This window comes from Ruditapes philippinarum, unplaced genomic scaffold, assembly GCF_026571515.1.
Source record: "Ruditapes philippinarum isolate M1 unplaced genomic scaffold, ASM2657151v2 ctg9482_1_1_1_1, whole genome shotgun sequence".
NCBI lineage: Eukaryota > Metazoa > Mollusca > Bivalvia > Venerida > Veneridae > Ruditapes > Ruditapes philippinarum.
The window spans coordinates 18,730-34,538 of NW_026853098.1; the positions used below are offsets into that span (position 1 = coordinate 18,730).

At 32.5% G+C, this 15,809-nt stretch overlaps 1 protein-coding gene across 1 annotated transcript; it reads right to left on the reverse strand.

Moving 5' to 3' along the window:
• Window positions 1–935: 935 nt before the first annotated feature.
• LOC132733959 (early endosome antigen 1-like) lies at window positions 936–15,804 on the reverse strand (the record flags this gene model as incomplete). Its single annotated transcript, XM_060720659.1, has 11 exons — window positions 936–981; window positions 3,800–3,919; window positions 5,189–5,390; window positions 7,206–7,381; window positions 7,931–8,004; window positions 8,535–8,673; window positions 9,260–9,378; window positions 10,713–10,760; window positions 11,275–11,346; window positions 12,199–12,333; window positions 12,880–15,804. Coding segments are annotated over 11 exons (4,056 nt in total), but the record flags the coding sequence as incomplete, so codon positions are not given.
• Between the last annotated feature and the right edge of the window lie 5 nt (window positions 15,805–15,809).

Sequence of the window (15,809 nt, forward strand, 5' to 3'; positions counted from 1 at the left end):
ATGTTGATACACATGCTGCAAGATATACTGAAAATAATCACACACATAATAACACCATGTTGATTCACATACTGCTAGATATACTGAAAATAATCACACACATAATAACACCATGTTGATACACATACTGCTAGATATACTGAAAATAATCACACACATAATTACATAATGTTGATACACATGCTGCAAGATATACTGAAAATAATCACACACATAATAACACCATGCTGATACACATGCTGCAAGATATACTGAAAATAATCACACACATAATAACACCATGTTGATACACATGCTGCAAGATATACTGAAAATAATCACACACATAATTACATAATGTTGATACACATGCTGCAAGATATACTGAAAATAATCACACACATAATTACATAATGTTGATACACATTCTGCTAGACATACTGAAAATAATCACACACATAATTACACCATGTTGATACACATGCTGCAAGATATACTGAAAATAATCACACACATAATAACACCATGTTGATACACATACTGCTAGACATACTGAAAATAATCACACACATAATTACATAATGTTGATACACATGCTGCAAGATATAACTGAAAATAATCACACACATAATTACACCATGTTGATACACATGCTGCAAGATATACTGAAAATAATCACACACATAATAACACCATGTTGATACACATGCTGCAAGATATACTGAAAATAATCACACACATAATTACACCATGTTGAGTACACATGCTGCAAGATATACTGAAAATAATCACACACATAATAACACCATGTTGATACACATGCTGCAAGATTTACTGAAAATAATCACACACACAATTACATAATGTTGATACACATTCTGCTAGACATACTGAAAATAATCACACACATAATTACACCATGTTGATACACATGCTGCAAGATATACTGAAAATAATCACACACATAATAACACCATGTTGATACACATACTGCTAGACATACTGAAAATAATCACACACATAATTACATAATGTTGATACACATGCTGCAAGATATACTGAAAATAATCACACACATAATTACACCATGTTGATACACATGCTGCAAGATATACTGAAAATAATCACACACATAATAACACCATGTTGATACACATGCTGCAAGATATACTGAAAATAATCACACACATAATTACACCATGTTGATACACATGCTGCAAGATATACTGAAAACAAGATATGTTTGTAAAACATGTATGCCCCCTATCAGCAGCCAATTAGTCATGTGATAAGGTTATTATGCATGACTTCTGACCCAGTGATCAAACAATTAATAAGGGTTATAAAGTATCTACTGGTCATGACCTTGACCTTTGACCCCTTGACCCAAAACTCAATAGGGGTCATCTGCTGGTCACGACCAATCATCATACAAAGTTTGAAGTTCCTAGGCCTAGGCGTTTTTAGTAAATTGATCAGAAACAGTTTTTACCTACAAGGTCAATGTGACCTTGACCTTTGACCCCTTGACCCCAAAATCAATAGGGGTCATCTGCTGGTCATGACCAATCACCATGCCAAGTTTGAAGTTTCTAGGCCGAAGCGTTCTTTAGTTATTGATCAGAAACCGTTTTTACTTACAAGGTCATTGTGACCTTGACCTTTGACGCCTTGATCCCAAAATCAATAGGAGTAATCTGCTGGTAATGACAAATCACCATACCAAGTTTGAAGTTCCTAGGCCTAAGCGTTCTTGAGTTATTGATTAGAAACCATTTTTACTTAAAAGGTCAATGTGACCTTGACCTTTGACCCCTTCACCTTAAACTCAATAGGGGTCATCTGCTGGTCATGACCAATCATCACAAAAAGTTTGAAGTTCCTAGGCCTAAGCGTTTTTAGTTAATTGATCGGAAACCGTTTTTACCTACAAGGTCAATGTGACCTTGACCTTTGACCCCTTGACCCCAAAATCAATAGGTCATCTGCTGGTCATGACCAATCACCATACCAAGTTTGAAGTTCCTAGGCATAAGGGTTCTTAAGTTATTGATCGGAAAGCATTTTTACCTACAAGGTCAATGTGACCTTGCCCTTTAACCCCTTATTCCCAAAATCAATAGGGGTCATCTGCTGGTCATGACCAATCACCATACCAAGTTTGAAGTTCCTAGGCCTAAGGGTTCTTTAGTTATTGATCAAAAACCGTTTTTACCTAAGAGGTCAATGTGACCTTGACCTTTGACCCCTTGACCCCAAAATCTATACGGGTCATCTACTAATCATGACCAATCACCATACCAAGTTTGAAGTCCCTAGGCCTAAGGGTTCTTTCATTATTGATCGGAAACCGTTTTTACCTACAAGGTCAATGTGACCTTGACCTTTGACCCTTTAACGCCAAAATCAATAGGGGTCATCTACTGATCATGACCAATCACCATACCAAGTTTGAAGTTCCTAGGCCTTAAGGTTCTTTAGTTATTGATCGGAAACTGTTTTTGCTTACAAGGTCAATGTGACCTTGACCTTTGACCCCTTGACCCCAAAATCAATAGGGGTCATCTACTGGTCATGACTAATCACCATACAAAGTTTGAAGTTCCTAGGCCTTAAGGTTCTTTAGTTATTGATCGGAAACCGTTTTTGCTTTCAAGGTCAATGTGACCTTGACCTTTGACCCCTTGACTCCAAAATCAATAGGGGTCATCTACTGGTCATGACAATCACCATACCAAGTTTGAAGTTCCTAGGCCTTAAGGTTCTTTAGTTATTGATCGGAAACCGTTTTTGCTTTCAAGGTCAATGTGACCTTGACCTTTGACCCCTTGACCCCAAAATCAATAGGGGTCATCTACTGGTCATGACCAATCACCATACCAAGTTTTGAAGTTCCTAGGCCTTAAGGTTCTTTAGTTATTGATCGGAAACCGTTTTTGCTTTCAAGGTCAATGTGACCTTGACCTTTGACCCCTTGACCCCAAAATCAATAGGGGTCATCTACTGGTCATGATCAATCACCATACCAAGTTTGAAGTTCCTAGGCCTAAGGGTTCTTTAGTTATCACTCGGAAACCATTTGGTCTACGGACCGACGGACCGACGGACCGACAAGTGCAAAGCAATATACCCCCTTTTTTTCAAAATGGGGGCATAATAATCACACACATAATAACACCATGTTGATACACATGCTGCAAGATTTACTGAAAATAATCACACACACAATTACATAATGTTGATACACATGCTGCTACAAACACAAATAGGAATTATAAATGGTTTACAACTAAGGTAACTAGAAGGGCACAACTACACTAGGGATTTCTAAAACTATTCATGAAGTATGGTTTCTCAATAAGTACACTGAATGCTGGGAAAATCTGAAGATTATAGATATTTTCTTAACATGCAATAACACAAAAATAAGTCTATGACTAAGATTGTGACATGCAGATATATTAATCTTGCATAGATGCAAAAACAGACTGAATAATATAATTTCATACTTGGAAATTACCCAACTTTAATATAAATTTTGATCAGGCATGCACATAATAATGTAACTTATAACTTTGAGCCCTACACAACCATGTTTCTTCATATGACACCAGCACTGGTTGGTTCCAGAAAGCAGACTCAAAAGTGATTTATATGTGTGTTTCGCAATCAAGATGAAATAAATATGTTTAAACTAAACTCATATAACTCATGCAAAATTCTGTAGACCAATTTTTGTATTATAAATCTATACAAACAATGTAGAAGGTTATACCTACAGTATTGACTATAGAGAGATAAGTCACATTTGTTTACTTACTTGGGATCTAGGGGAGCTGGAGTTTCCTGATCTCCACTCATTGATATAGACATTGACCTCTGTATCTCCTCATCACTGATCACATGGAACTTGTCCTCGCCATTATCTCCCCTTTCATCACTTAATAAGTTAATATAATATAGGTATAGATATAATGTTATAGTCTAGCTCTTTGGTTATATACAGGTAATATAGGTATAGGTGCAAGACTGGTAAAGATGGTGACAGAATAGATAAGAATGAATATTTCAAGCTGTCATAATGCAAGAGAAGAGTTGCAAGGATTCATTTTCAAATTTTTGTTATTTTTCAGCATCATTAACTATTATTTTAATCTGTTATAGAATAAACTTTAAAACTTTAAAATGAAATTTTCAGGTCAAAGACTAAATGTCTATGTGCATCTATTCAATACATGTATATGACTTGTTGTCATGGAACAAAAACCAATTTTAATTCTAAATCATCCTCATTATATTAAACTAATTTTAATTCACAATAAAGAATATATACTAGGACGAAAAAGAAACGCCGGGTACATAAAATATGCAACACATATTTTATTGCTTGGCCTAAAATAATGAAAATCGGTCAGATTTATATAATGCCCCATGTCGCCAGAGTTTGCCAGCAATTTCTTGCCAACAGTAACATACACCCACTCGATTGGCCAGCATTCAGTCCAGATTTGTCCCCAATTGAACATTTGTGGGACGAACTGGATAGGAGGGTAAGGAGACGTCCAAATGCCCCCACAAATCATGTCCAGCTCACACATGCCTTGCATGAAGAATGGAATAACATCCCCATGGCCATGATTAACACCCTGGTGAATTCCATGCATAGACGCATCAGGGCTGCCACAGCTGCGCATGGAGGACACACAAGATACTGATATGTCCGGCCGTGTTTTGCAAAACAAGAAGGGTCATCGTTAAAAGGGGGTATTTTTTCACATAATCAGCATCGGAAATCGATTGAAACTTCAACAGCTGGTTCCATACAGATGACATTTCATACAAAAATGAATATAATAATCCAATAATACAATTTATCCCTTAAAACAATCATTATAGGTTACCCAGCGTTTCTTTTTCGTCCTAGTATATAATGGAAAATTAAAATTTATGAAAAAATTCTTTATTTTATGGAATACAAAGAAACCCGCACACAATAAGCTAATGTATCAAAACTATACCTTATTTTTCTGATTAATTGTATGCAATAAACAAAACAAACAAACAAGCCAGACAATTGTGTAAACTAAGTACATAAAACAAGTAATATGGCTTTAAATAGTAATATATCATATACATGTACATTCTAATCAACATATCAAAACATGGCATTGATCCTTTTTGGGGGACTGATATTATACAAACAACTAACCTTTTGCCACCAACAGCACTATCTTTCAGTTTATCCTCGTCTGTCTCGTTCCCACCAGAAGCTCCTAACTGAGATTCTAACTGTGTGGTAACATTCTCGCCACCTAGAGCCTCTGTCTGTGGAGATACATCATTTTCTGTGGTAACAGTATCATATACCAGTTTACAACTAGCAATAGCTGATTCTGTCACTGATTCCTCGTCTAAATATAAAACATAAAATTATATCATTTTTTTTATAATACTGCATGTTTGTAATGTAACTTTTCATTGGATGATAATGATGTTTATATAGTTTTATATGAGTACTGTCAATTTATGATGAAATCTCGTTTTTTTTTCCCTCTAAAAAGGAAGTTGGCTGTATTACAAATTCGTTATAAGATTCTTGACAGGTTATGTAGCCATATATAAACAGTTATTTGCATTGTAACCATTGCCTAGTTGCTCAGGTTACATATGAAAGCATCCATTTATATAGGGCCATATAACCTGTCAAAAAATTTTATAACTAATAATCTATATATTAACAGATCAAATCACTGAAAAAATGTTTATTTTCAGAGGGAAACAATGAAAATCAGAATGGATCTATATATATATATATATATTTATAGATAAAATTATAATGTTTAAGAAATAACAAACTCTATGTAACCGAATTTACATAGAGTTTGTTATTTCTTAAACATTATAATTTTATCTATTTCAACACTGCACAAGGAACATTTATCACGTTTTAATATATATATATATATAAATAAAACAAAAAACCCAGTCCATGAGTTAACTTATTTAATTAGTTGCCAACCGGTTTCTCTTATGATCATAAGAGAAACCGGTTGGCAACTAATTAAATAAGTTAACTCATGGACTGTGTTTTTTGTTTTATTTATATGTGACTTTTTTCCGGCACTTGTTTTCATTTTTTGTATATACAGTAGAACTTCTATGAGTGGAACTTCGATTAGTCGATTTTCTCGATGTGTCGAAGAAAAATTAAAGTCCCGACTTTTCCCCCTATATATTCCTTATAAAAACCTATTTATGAGTCGAGATTTTATGTGTCGAATTTTTCGATGTGTCGAGGTTTTTCGTGGTCCGTGTTAAGTAAATCTAGTGCAATTTACCACAAATAAGTCGAAGTTGTTCGATTATTTTGACAGACATTTTTCACACCTTATCTGGCTGCGAAGACGATTTCCAATCAACTATTGTGACAGGTGTTAATTACACAGCCGTGTGTTCAAACAGCCTTTGTTTGCGATAAAATGTGTGATAAAATGCTTTAATCGTTACTATTTTAATTGCCGTAGTGGTATTTGAAAGTAAACAGTAAGAACTACTTTCATTTGATTACATCCTTGACCCGGTGTCGCGTGAGAATAACACGCAAAATATATACTATAAGTTGGTTAAGTTATCGCCCTTTCGTATTGTTACGCCTTTTGTAACTCTATTGTATACGTCAACGGGTAGTCCAAATAATTAGCCGTGAAAAACGTTATTTAACATGCTATATTTATCATTGTAAAATGTGAATATCAGATTAATGATGGAAAAAACATGAAATAGGTTTCGTTATAGACTAGTCACGGGTCGAAATTTTGTCATGGAATTGAGAGCGATTCATGAGTCGAAGTCCCGATGTGTCGAAGTTTTTACGCAAGTCCCTTCAACTTCGACTTACCGAAGTTCTACTGTATATATATATATATATATATATATATATATATACATGTCTCAACACATGTTTTCTTCTGCTTCAATCATATATATACATTTGTAAATAGTTATATAATACAAAGGAAGACCTTATTACATTTGAGACATAGCAAAGACCTTGAATGTGCAGTTTACACTGTTCTAGACAAAAAGATATTTTGTAAAGCAACTATCATTTTCACATAAATCATAAATGCCAAAAAAATTCAGTTATACAACAATGCATGATAATTTAATTTATCTGAAATTATATTACAAATAATGATTGCATATAAAGTGAAATATTCTCTTACCAGATGATATGATAGAAGATTGTATACTAGCCGAGCTAGGTAACGGAGAACCGAGCACCTGTCGTTTAGGAATCTCTACACTTTGTTCTATATCAGTATTGGTAACATGACAGTCCTCTCCCTGTAATGCCTTGTTGTACTGTTTAAAACATTCAGAACATGCTCGTGACTTCTTGCTGTGTAAAACAAGATGATTAAAATAAATATTAAATCGTATAATCATCTCAGAACCAAAAATATTAACAAGTAATCAAATATTTCAAACACTGATAATACTTTTCCCAGATGTAACTTTGACAAAGCTTAAAATTACATATATGAGGTTTAATAGGAAAGTGACCTTGATCTTACAATACAATATAACACAATCTAATCGACCCAAGTAGGAAAATATTTTTAGCAAAAATGACCTTGACCTAATTGACCTGAAACCACAAATGGTAGATGTTCACGGTGGGTTTCTGATCTAAAATGTGAGTCAATTAAATTAGGTGTCCTGAGATCTGCGAGTGTGATGAAGAATAGGAAAAAAGGACCAAATTTCTGACTGGAAACAAGATGCTCCACCGAAAAGAAAAGTTTTATGGAACAATAAATTTTTTTCTAAAAATCTAAATAAGTTACAAAATCTGCATAAAATAATAATAAATCTATACTCTAAATCATTATGTATACATTTGACTGCCTATAATCATGTACATTTAACATTTAGTTGGTTATAATACCTGCTGGAAGCTGTATGTACCCAGTTACCACTACATGTGTGACAAAATATTCTCCCACATAATCTACAGTGATGCTGTAACATAGAATAAAATACTGATTATTGATACATTTTAACAGGACAAAAGGAAGGCAATTTACTCACTTCATTTGTTGGTCTTTCTTAAACATGTAATAAAAGTCCAATTAAATGAAATTTCCTTAAACTCAACTTTAATAATCTGAATCTAAGCTAATCATGTCAACTGTCTCTCAAGTAATACATTGTGAGTTTGGTCCCTATCAACATAACATTCAAGGTTTCCTTTTACTACTACAACAACAACAACAACATTTTATTTTGTGAATAAAGGCCTCCGACCCAAAATACAGACTATAATCAAAACAGATATGCATATTTAGCTGTGTCTACAATACACGTTTATATCTATGTCATGTAATGGTTAACTCAGTGGTCATAGATGAAAGAATCCAATATTGGTGATTCAAAACCACAGTGGGGATGGAAAAGTATCTTAATAGCAAGCATAACCACTAGGTTACATCAATATCAATACTAAATGTACATAATATTAGTATAAATACATTAGAAAATATAAACAACACCTTTCTCAGTGTAAATGAGAACTCAGCATTACATCCGAGACAATGTGTAACTTTCCCATCATCCATCCATTTCTCTGTAGCCTGTAACTTCTGCTGGAATGACAGCTTGTCTGTCTTCTGCCATAGTTCATCTTTGTCCCTACATCAAACACAAACATAATTCCTTCATCTAAATATCTACTGGTGTAGAGATAGAGATGTAAAAAACAATGCAAGAACAAAGGAGTTACTTGTCATATCTAAAACAAGATCTTGACAAGTTTTGTTGCAGGAATGTATTTCATACAGAGAGGAAACCAAGAGATACTTTGCCAAAAAAGCATTATTTATGGAAAAACAAATGTAACAGGGTCATTACATAAATAACTTGATCTACAACCTGTATCTACCTGGAAATGATTCTGATGGCCAAAGATTGCACAAGGTAAAGAAAGATCAAGTATGATCTGTTCTGGTAAAATATATGAGTTCCAAAAAGTAATCAACAGATTAAAATTAAGGCACTCTTCTTAACATACATTTTTATTATAGACCAACTTGTATTTAATCCAGATATTCAACAATAACATGATGTTATTATGTCAGCATTCTTGATAATATTCATATACAATATGGATTTTCTTTTTGTCAGGTCAAAATTTTAATAATGTGCATTTAAATTAAATGCATGAGTGAATATAGCAAAATAATTAAGGCATATGAACAATACAAAATAAAAATATTACTTGATCAACTTGACAAGTTTCTTTTTCAATTCATTAACATCTTCTTTAAGTTGAATGATCTCTTCTTCTTTCTGTTGTAGTAATTCCTCTGTCTTCACCTTCTGATTATCATAGGAATTCTATAAAACAGATAACATGTTACATTTTATATATTTGATGTGAGAACAGAGTTGTTTCATGTATTTGCCTATACCATCTTCACTACATGAATGTCTAAATTCATCAACTTGAAGAATGATCAACCACATTAAATCAACTCAGAGTCAACAGTGAAATCAGTAATTCGGGGAGAAAATTACATCAATGATCTAATTAAAAACAAAAAATATATCATTTAACATCTAGCACTATAATATGTGCATAAATTACCTTCTACTTGTAATAAAATCATGTCTAAAACATGTGTTAGAATTGATACAGAATCTGCAGAACTATTTAAATAGCAAGCCTCAAAGTATTCTATTAGGTTACTGATAAAAATGTGTGTATAATTCAACAACAAACAGTGAAACCAACAAACTTTTAAGTTTTCACAGAATTTCTTTTAGTTTGATTATGTACGAAGTTATAAGCTTGTAAAATCTCTACTTAGGAAATATATATCAATTCTGAGTGCATTGTTGTAGAATAATGCACGGTTTGAGTTCAAATGCGTAGTAATATAATCACGAAGGCCGATAGGCCTGAGTGATTAATTACAAAGCATTTGAACGAAAAACGTGCATTATTATACAATAATGCACAAAGAATTAATATCTATTTCCATTCTAACACGTCAAGAAAAAATGTAATTATCATTATAAAGTTGGACTTTATGTTTGGTGATTAAATTTGTTTTCGCCTCAGCGTTTCCAATAGAAACGTTCTTTAAAGGCTGTTCCAGTGGGTTGAAAAAACTGTCGTTAAATCTACCCTGTGTAGAAACATTTTGAGAATAACGAATTTTGAAAACGTTTGTAAGTTTTGTTTGTTTATTTTATTTCACTCTATAATTTTTCAAGCGAAATACAAATTATTAAAAGTAAAATAAATGCAAAACTGAACTCGCTTGCGACATAAAAATAGTGTTCTCGATTTGATTGTTTTGCACGTGCTGTTTGGCGCTACATTGTGACGTCACGTAAACAACACTTTAAACGTCAGTACAGCGTTAACGACTGAATTAAAGATATTGGTGTTCGGATTAATTTTCTTAGTTAGACCATTTTCTTTCATTCTAGATAGTTTTCACAACAAAATTCGACAAAAAATGTTTATTATTTATCAGATTTTGCAAACAAAATGGCGCCCTCAATGTGAAAATGTGAAAATACACAGGGAGATTATAAGAACGGCGAGTGCATTGTTGTAGAATAATGCACGCTTCGGGCCTTCTTTGTTTATATAGAAAAATTTCCGATAGTGTTAGAATATTTGTTTTGAGTCAGAATGTAATGTTAACTAGTTTAGTTACCTTTACGGTTAAAGAGGAAGTCATCTCTTGTTTTAGCTCACTCTGCAGCTAAATAAAGCAACAAAATAAAAGTGAATATTAAAAGGATGAAATACACTAAAACTATAAAATAAAATAACCGCAAGAAAAAAAAGAATAAAAAGAAGTTGGTGAACGCCAAGACAAAAAAGAAGTTAGATTTTAGATCTAAATAAAGAAATTTTATCTTAAGATAAGTTATGTTCATATTTGATATTTCAAAATATTGGTATTTGCTACACAGCCTCTATTGTAATTGAAAAATAAACATATTTCAAGTACACACAGTTTACATATGTCATGTTCAAAATTCTATATACTATTTGTAAAGACAGTATGAATACATAGTGTAATTAAAAACTGGCAATTTTTACAAAAAACTACTTTAACTTGACCCATAATAGGGACTGCAGCTTCCCATGCATAGTTTGTGCATTCTCTCATTCAAATTGGACATATTCAGTAATTATTTCATAGATGGTAATAAATTTTTGCAATAAAATCATTTCACTCAAAGATAAGCATAGTAAATATGAAAGTATACATTTTCAAGTTGTTCAGCAAGATCAGACTTTTCCATCTCCTTGTTGCTCAATTCTTCCTGTAGTCCTTCAATCTATATGATAAGTAAGTAAAACATGCAATATATTCTGATTTTAGTATAAGAATAATGGAAAATTCAAGATCCTTTAGCTAGAGCAAATTTCTGAAAAACAAGAGAATTTTGTTATTTTTTCCAGAGACATAGATAACAATTAAGTTTAGATAACGATTAAGTTTAGAAAGAACGCGTGATATTTTAACTGGTTAAGAAGTTGCCTATCTCTGTTATCTATGTCTCTTTTTTTTCTAAACTAATCAATGACAAAACAATACATATCATACTGTATATCACATATCAAATTCAACAGATCATTTCCAGAATAAAATATGTAAAAACATTTGGAAGTTACTATAAACCTAATATATATAAAGCTTGGAATATAAATCACAAAATAAAACAAAAACTCAAGAAAATACATCCATCATACAATTACCTGTATCTTTCAGAAAAAAAATGTTTATTCCATCCTAGGGTTTTAGTGAAGACAGTATAGAGTAGTTTTGATAGTGAGAACATTTCAGATATTATTTGCGCAAATTGTAAATATGAGAAAACAAAAATAGTTCCACTTTTAGAATGTCTGATATAAAATAATATACCTCAGACTGCATGCTAATGCTTATTTCATACTTTTTGTTGCCCTGGCATTGTGAGAATTGGAGCTGGCTCTATTTGATTAAGCTAACACTAACATTCTCAAAGTCAAAATCTCAGCTCAAAGCCGGGCCCTGCAGTGATGACAGGAAAGTGATTAAAAATTTGCTACCTTAAACACTTGGCCATCAATGCCACTTGCATGCTGAAGTAATATTACAGAAATTTATAAAATTGTAAATGTTAACTTCACACAAGTGTGTTACTAACCTTCAACTCTTGTTCTCTATACTTCTTGGCAACTTCCTTTAACTCGGACATTTCACACTGTAATTGATCTATAATTGTCTCTTGTTCCATCAACTTCTCCTTCATATCAGTAAAGTCTTTCTCCTCTGTACCAGCCTGAAATACAAATATTTCATGTAAAGCCAGTCATTGCTATTTCTACAAACTAACACTCATTGGAAACATTCATATTCAAACATGGATAAAGATTATTACATATTTGACTAATTTACTTATAGGCAAATATATTTAATTTTCACAGTCACTACCATAATTTGGTAAGCATGGGATTGTTAGAGATAATTTTACTTGTAGGAAGCGTAATTGTCCAGAGTTAGACCAACTTAAAAAGCAACTGTCTCATTCATATTGCACCTTAATAAGGAACAATATACATTTGTGTCTAAACTCTTTAAAGAGAGCTAATAACAATTAATGATATAAGGCCACAAAATTGTCAGTATAACTGGAAAAATCAGTCTGCAGTATTGAAGTTTTTTTAAAGGCAATAAAGGTAACATTTATTCATTTAAATTCACTGTATGTTACAGAAACAATACATGTTGGATGGTTATCATTTTCTCCTTTACAGACTTAGGATATGCTAAAGAGCAAGGGACTCATGAGCAATACTCGTCATCAATGTCATAGTTTCATAAATACCTTTTGAATCTGTTCAGCCTCCAGCTGATAAGAACTCAACTGGAACTCCAGTGCTGCTATCTCTTGTCTCAGGGTGTCCACTTCAGACTCACTGTCCAAAGCTTTCTTCTCATTCTCCTGCTCCAAACTTTCCAGCTTAGTCTCTCTTTCTTTTAATGTTTCCTCCAACTTTCTCAAATTTTCATTTTCATGATCTGCATTTGATTTCAATTTTTCATTTTCATCCTGTAGTTGAGTACACTGTTCCTCAAATTTCTTACTTTGCTCTGAAAGCTCTGTTAATTTTTTCATGTAATTACTTTCTGATTCATCATATTTTTGCTGGTCTTCCCTGAAGACATTATTTTCTTTCGTCAATTCTTGCACTTTTATGGTCAATTCATTCACAAGTTCATTTAGCTCAGAAACTTTCTTCTCATTTTCTCCTTTAAAGTCTTCAAACTTTTCAACTTGTTCTTCCAGACTGCTTTTTTCAATATCGAAATTATCAATTTTTTCATTATTACTTTCAATGAGGGCATCTTTTTCATTAAGCTGCTCTTTAAGTTGGTTTAACTCAACTACTAATAATTCCTTCTCTGATTTTATCTTCTCTACTTCAGCACAAGTTGTTTCTAATATGGTCTGAGAAGATTGCAAAACCTCTTCCTTTTCTTTAATATCACTTTTAAGTTTTTCAACTTCCTCTATAAACTCTTTCAGCATTTGCTCAATTGAAGCTTTCTCCTGTTGCAAAGTTTGCAAATTATCATCCGCTTCTGATTCCAGTGACACTTTTATATTTTCTAACTCTTCAATCTTTGCATGGTTCTCTTCTATCTGGTTTTCTAAATCATCTGTAACTGATAGTATCCTTTCATTCAAACACTCAACCTTCTGTTCAAGCTCCTCATTTCTTGACTCACTCTCGCGAAGACTTTTCTCAAGACACAACTTCTCTTCATGGGAACTTTCTAATTCTGATGAAGTTTTATTCAACTGTTCTTTTATAACCTGTAAATCTGTGACTGCATCTTCTAAATTTTTAACAAGTTCATTTTTCTTTGTTTCCAGTTCTACAGTGACCTGTCTTAAATCAGTTTCACATGTTTCCCTATCCTGTTCTATTTGATTAAGCTTCAACTTCAAGTCATCAACTTCTTTCTCATACTCTGAACATTTCAAATCATTTGTTTCTTTTATATGTCTCAGTTCCTCAACCTCATTCTCCAATTTTTGCTGTACTAGTTTCATATCATTTTCATTCATTTCTAAAGTTTGAAGTTTACTTGATAGGTTCTTTGCCTCCTGAATTGCAAATTCTTTTGATTCAAGAAGACTGACTTCTCTTTGTTTTATTTCATCTATTTCATTTTCAAGCTTTGTTATATCACTACTTCTTTGTTGCTGTATTTCATTGACCTCATTCTTTAACTGTGCAATTATATCTAAATCACCAGTAGCTTTAGTTTGAAGACTATCCTTCTCTTGCTGTTGAGCTTTCAAATCTAATGTTAGTTGATGTTTGTCATTTTCAAGTTCTTTCACACTGCATTTCAAATCTTCATACTTCAGTTCCCAATCACTTATTTCTTCAGATTTTTCATTCACTTTTAGTTCTAATTGAGAGCATAAGTCTTTAGCTTTTAAAATGTCTTCATTTAATTTGGCTTCCTTTTCCATAAACACATGAATTTTTTCATTTGCTTCTTGAATAGTATTTTCTCGTGAAAGCAAAGTTTCTTTCAAACTGCTAATTTCATCACACTTGCTTTCAATTTCAGTTTGATATGTTTGCTCCATTTGCTCTTTCATTTTGCATTTTTCATCTAAATCTTTGATTGCCTTTACAGATAATTCATTATTGTTTTGAAGACTTATGATCTCATCTGTCATTTCTTTAATTTTCTTCTGTAAAGTTTGTGTTTCTGTATTTTTCTTCCCAACTTCACCTGAAGTCTCCTTAAATTGTTCTTCTAAGTTATCTTTAATTGAACACATTTCTGTTAACTGATTTTCTAAATCTGATGTTTTAGCTTCAAAGTCAGAACACTGATGTTTCAATAAAGTAACTTCATCCATCAAAGTTTCCTTTTCATTTACCAAAGAGTCTCTTTCCACCATCATATCTTGAAGGCTTTTTTCATTAGTTCTTAACTGTTCATCTGTATACTGATGTTTCGACAATATTTCATCCCTACAAGCTGTCATTTCGGTAAGTTTCGACCTTACAACTTCTTCTGTTTCTTTGAGATCATTAAATGTCTGCTGTAATAGGTCATACTCCTGAACTAGACAAGCATTTTCAGATTGGAAATCATCAAACCTTGCCTGCAGTTCATTCATTTCAACACATTTCAAAGACAGATTACCCTGTATACTCTCCTTTTCTAACTCACTTTTTTGAATATGTTCTTCAAGCTTCTTTATAGCATCAACGTTATTTGATTCTTTTTCTTGCAATACTAAGACGTCATCTGAAATCTTTTGGAACTGTTTCTCAATTTCCATTTTCTCTGATTCTAGCTTTTCAAAATAAGCATTTTTTTCTTCCATGTTTTTTAGCATTTCACACATTTCATTATCCTTGCTTTTTATTTGCGTTTGTAATCCATTTATGTCATTTTGAAGTGACTTTTCTTTCTCTTGCAATTCAATTTTCTCACTTTGTTGTAAATTTATATTTTTATTTAGTCTTTCAATTTCCTCAACTAATTCAATTTGTCTGGTGTTTAAAGAATCTATTTCATTTTTGTTATTCATATCACTTTCTTCTAATTGTGAAATATGTTCCATAAAGTCTTTTTTCTCTTTTTCTAAATTTCCAAGGGTTATTCTTTGTTCATCTAACTCTTTAGTGTCATCCTTAAGTTCCCTTTCTAAAGAATCAATATTTTCCTCGAGCTCATATTTGTCTTTTGAGAGAACATCAAAATCAAGCTGAAGCTTTT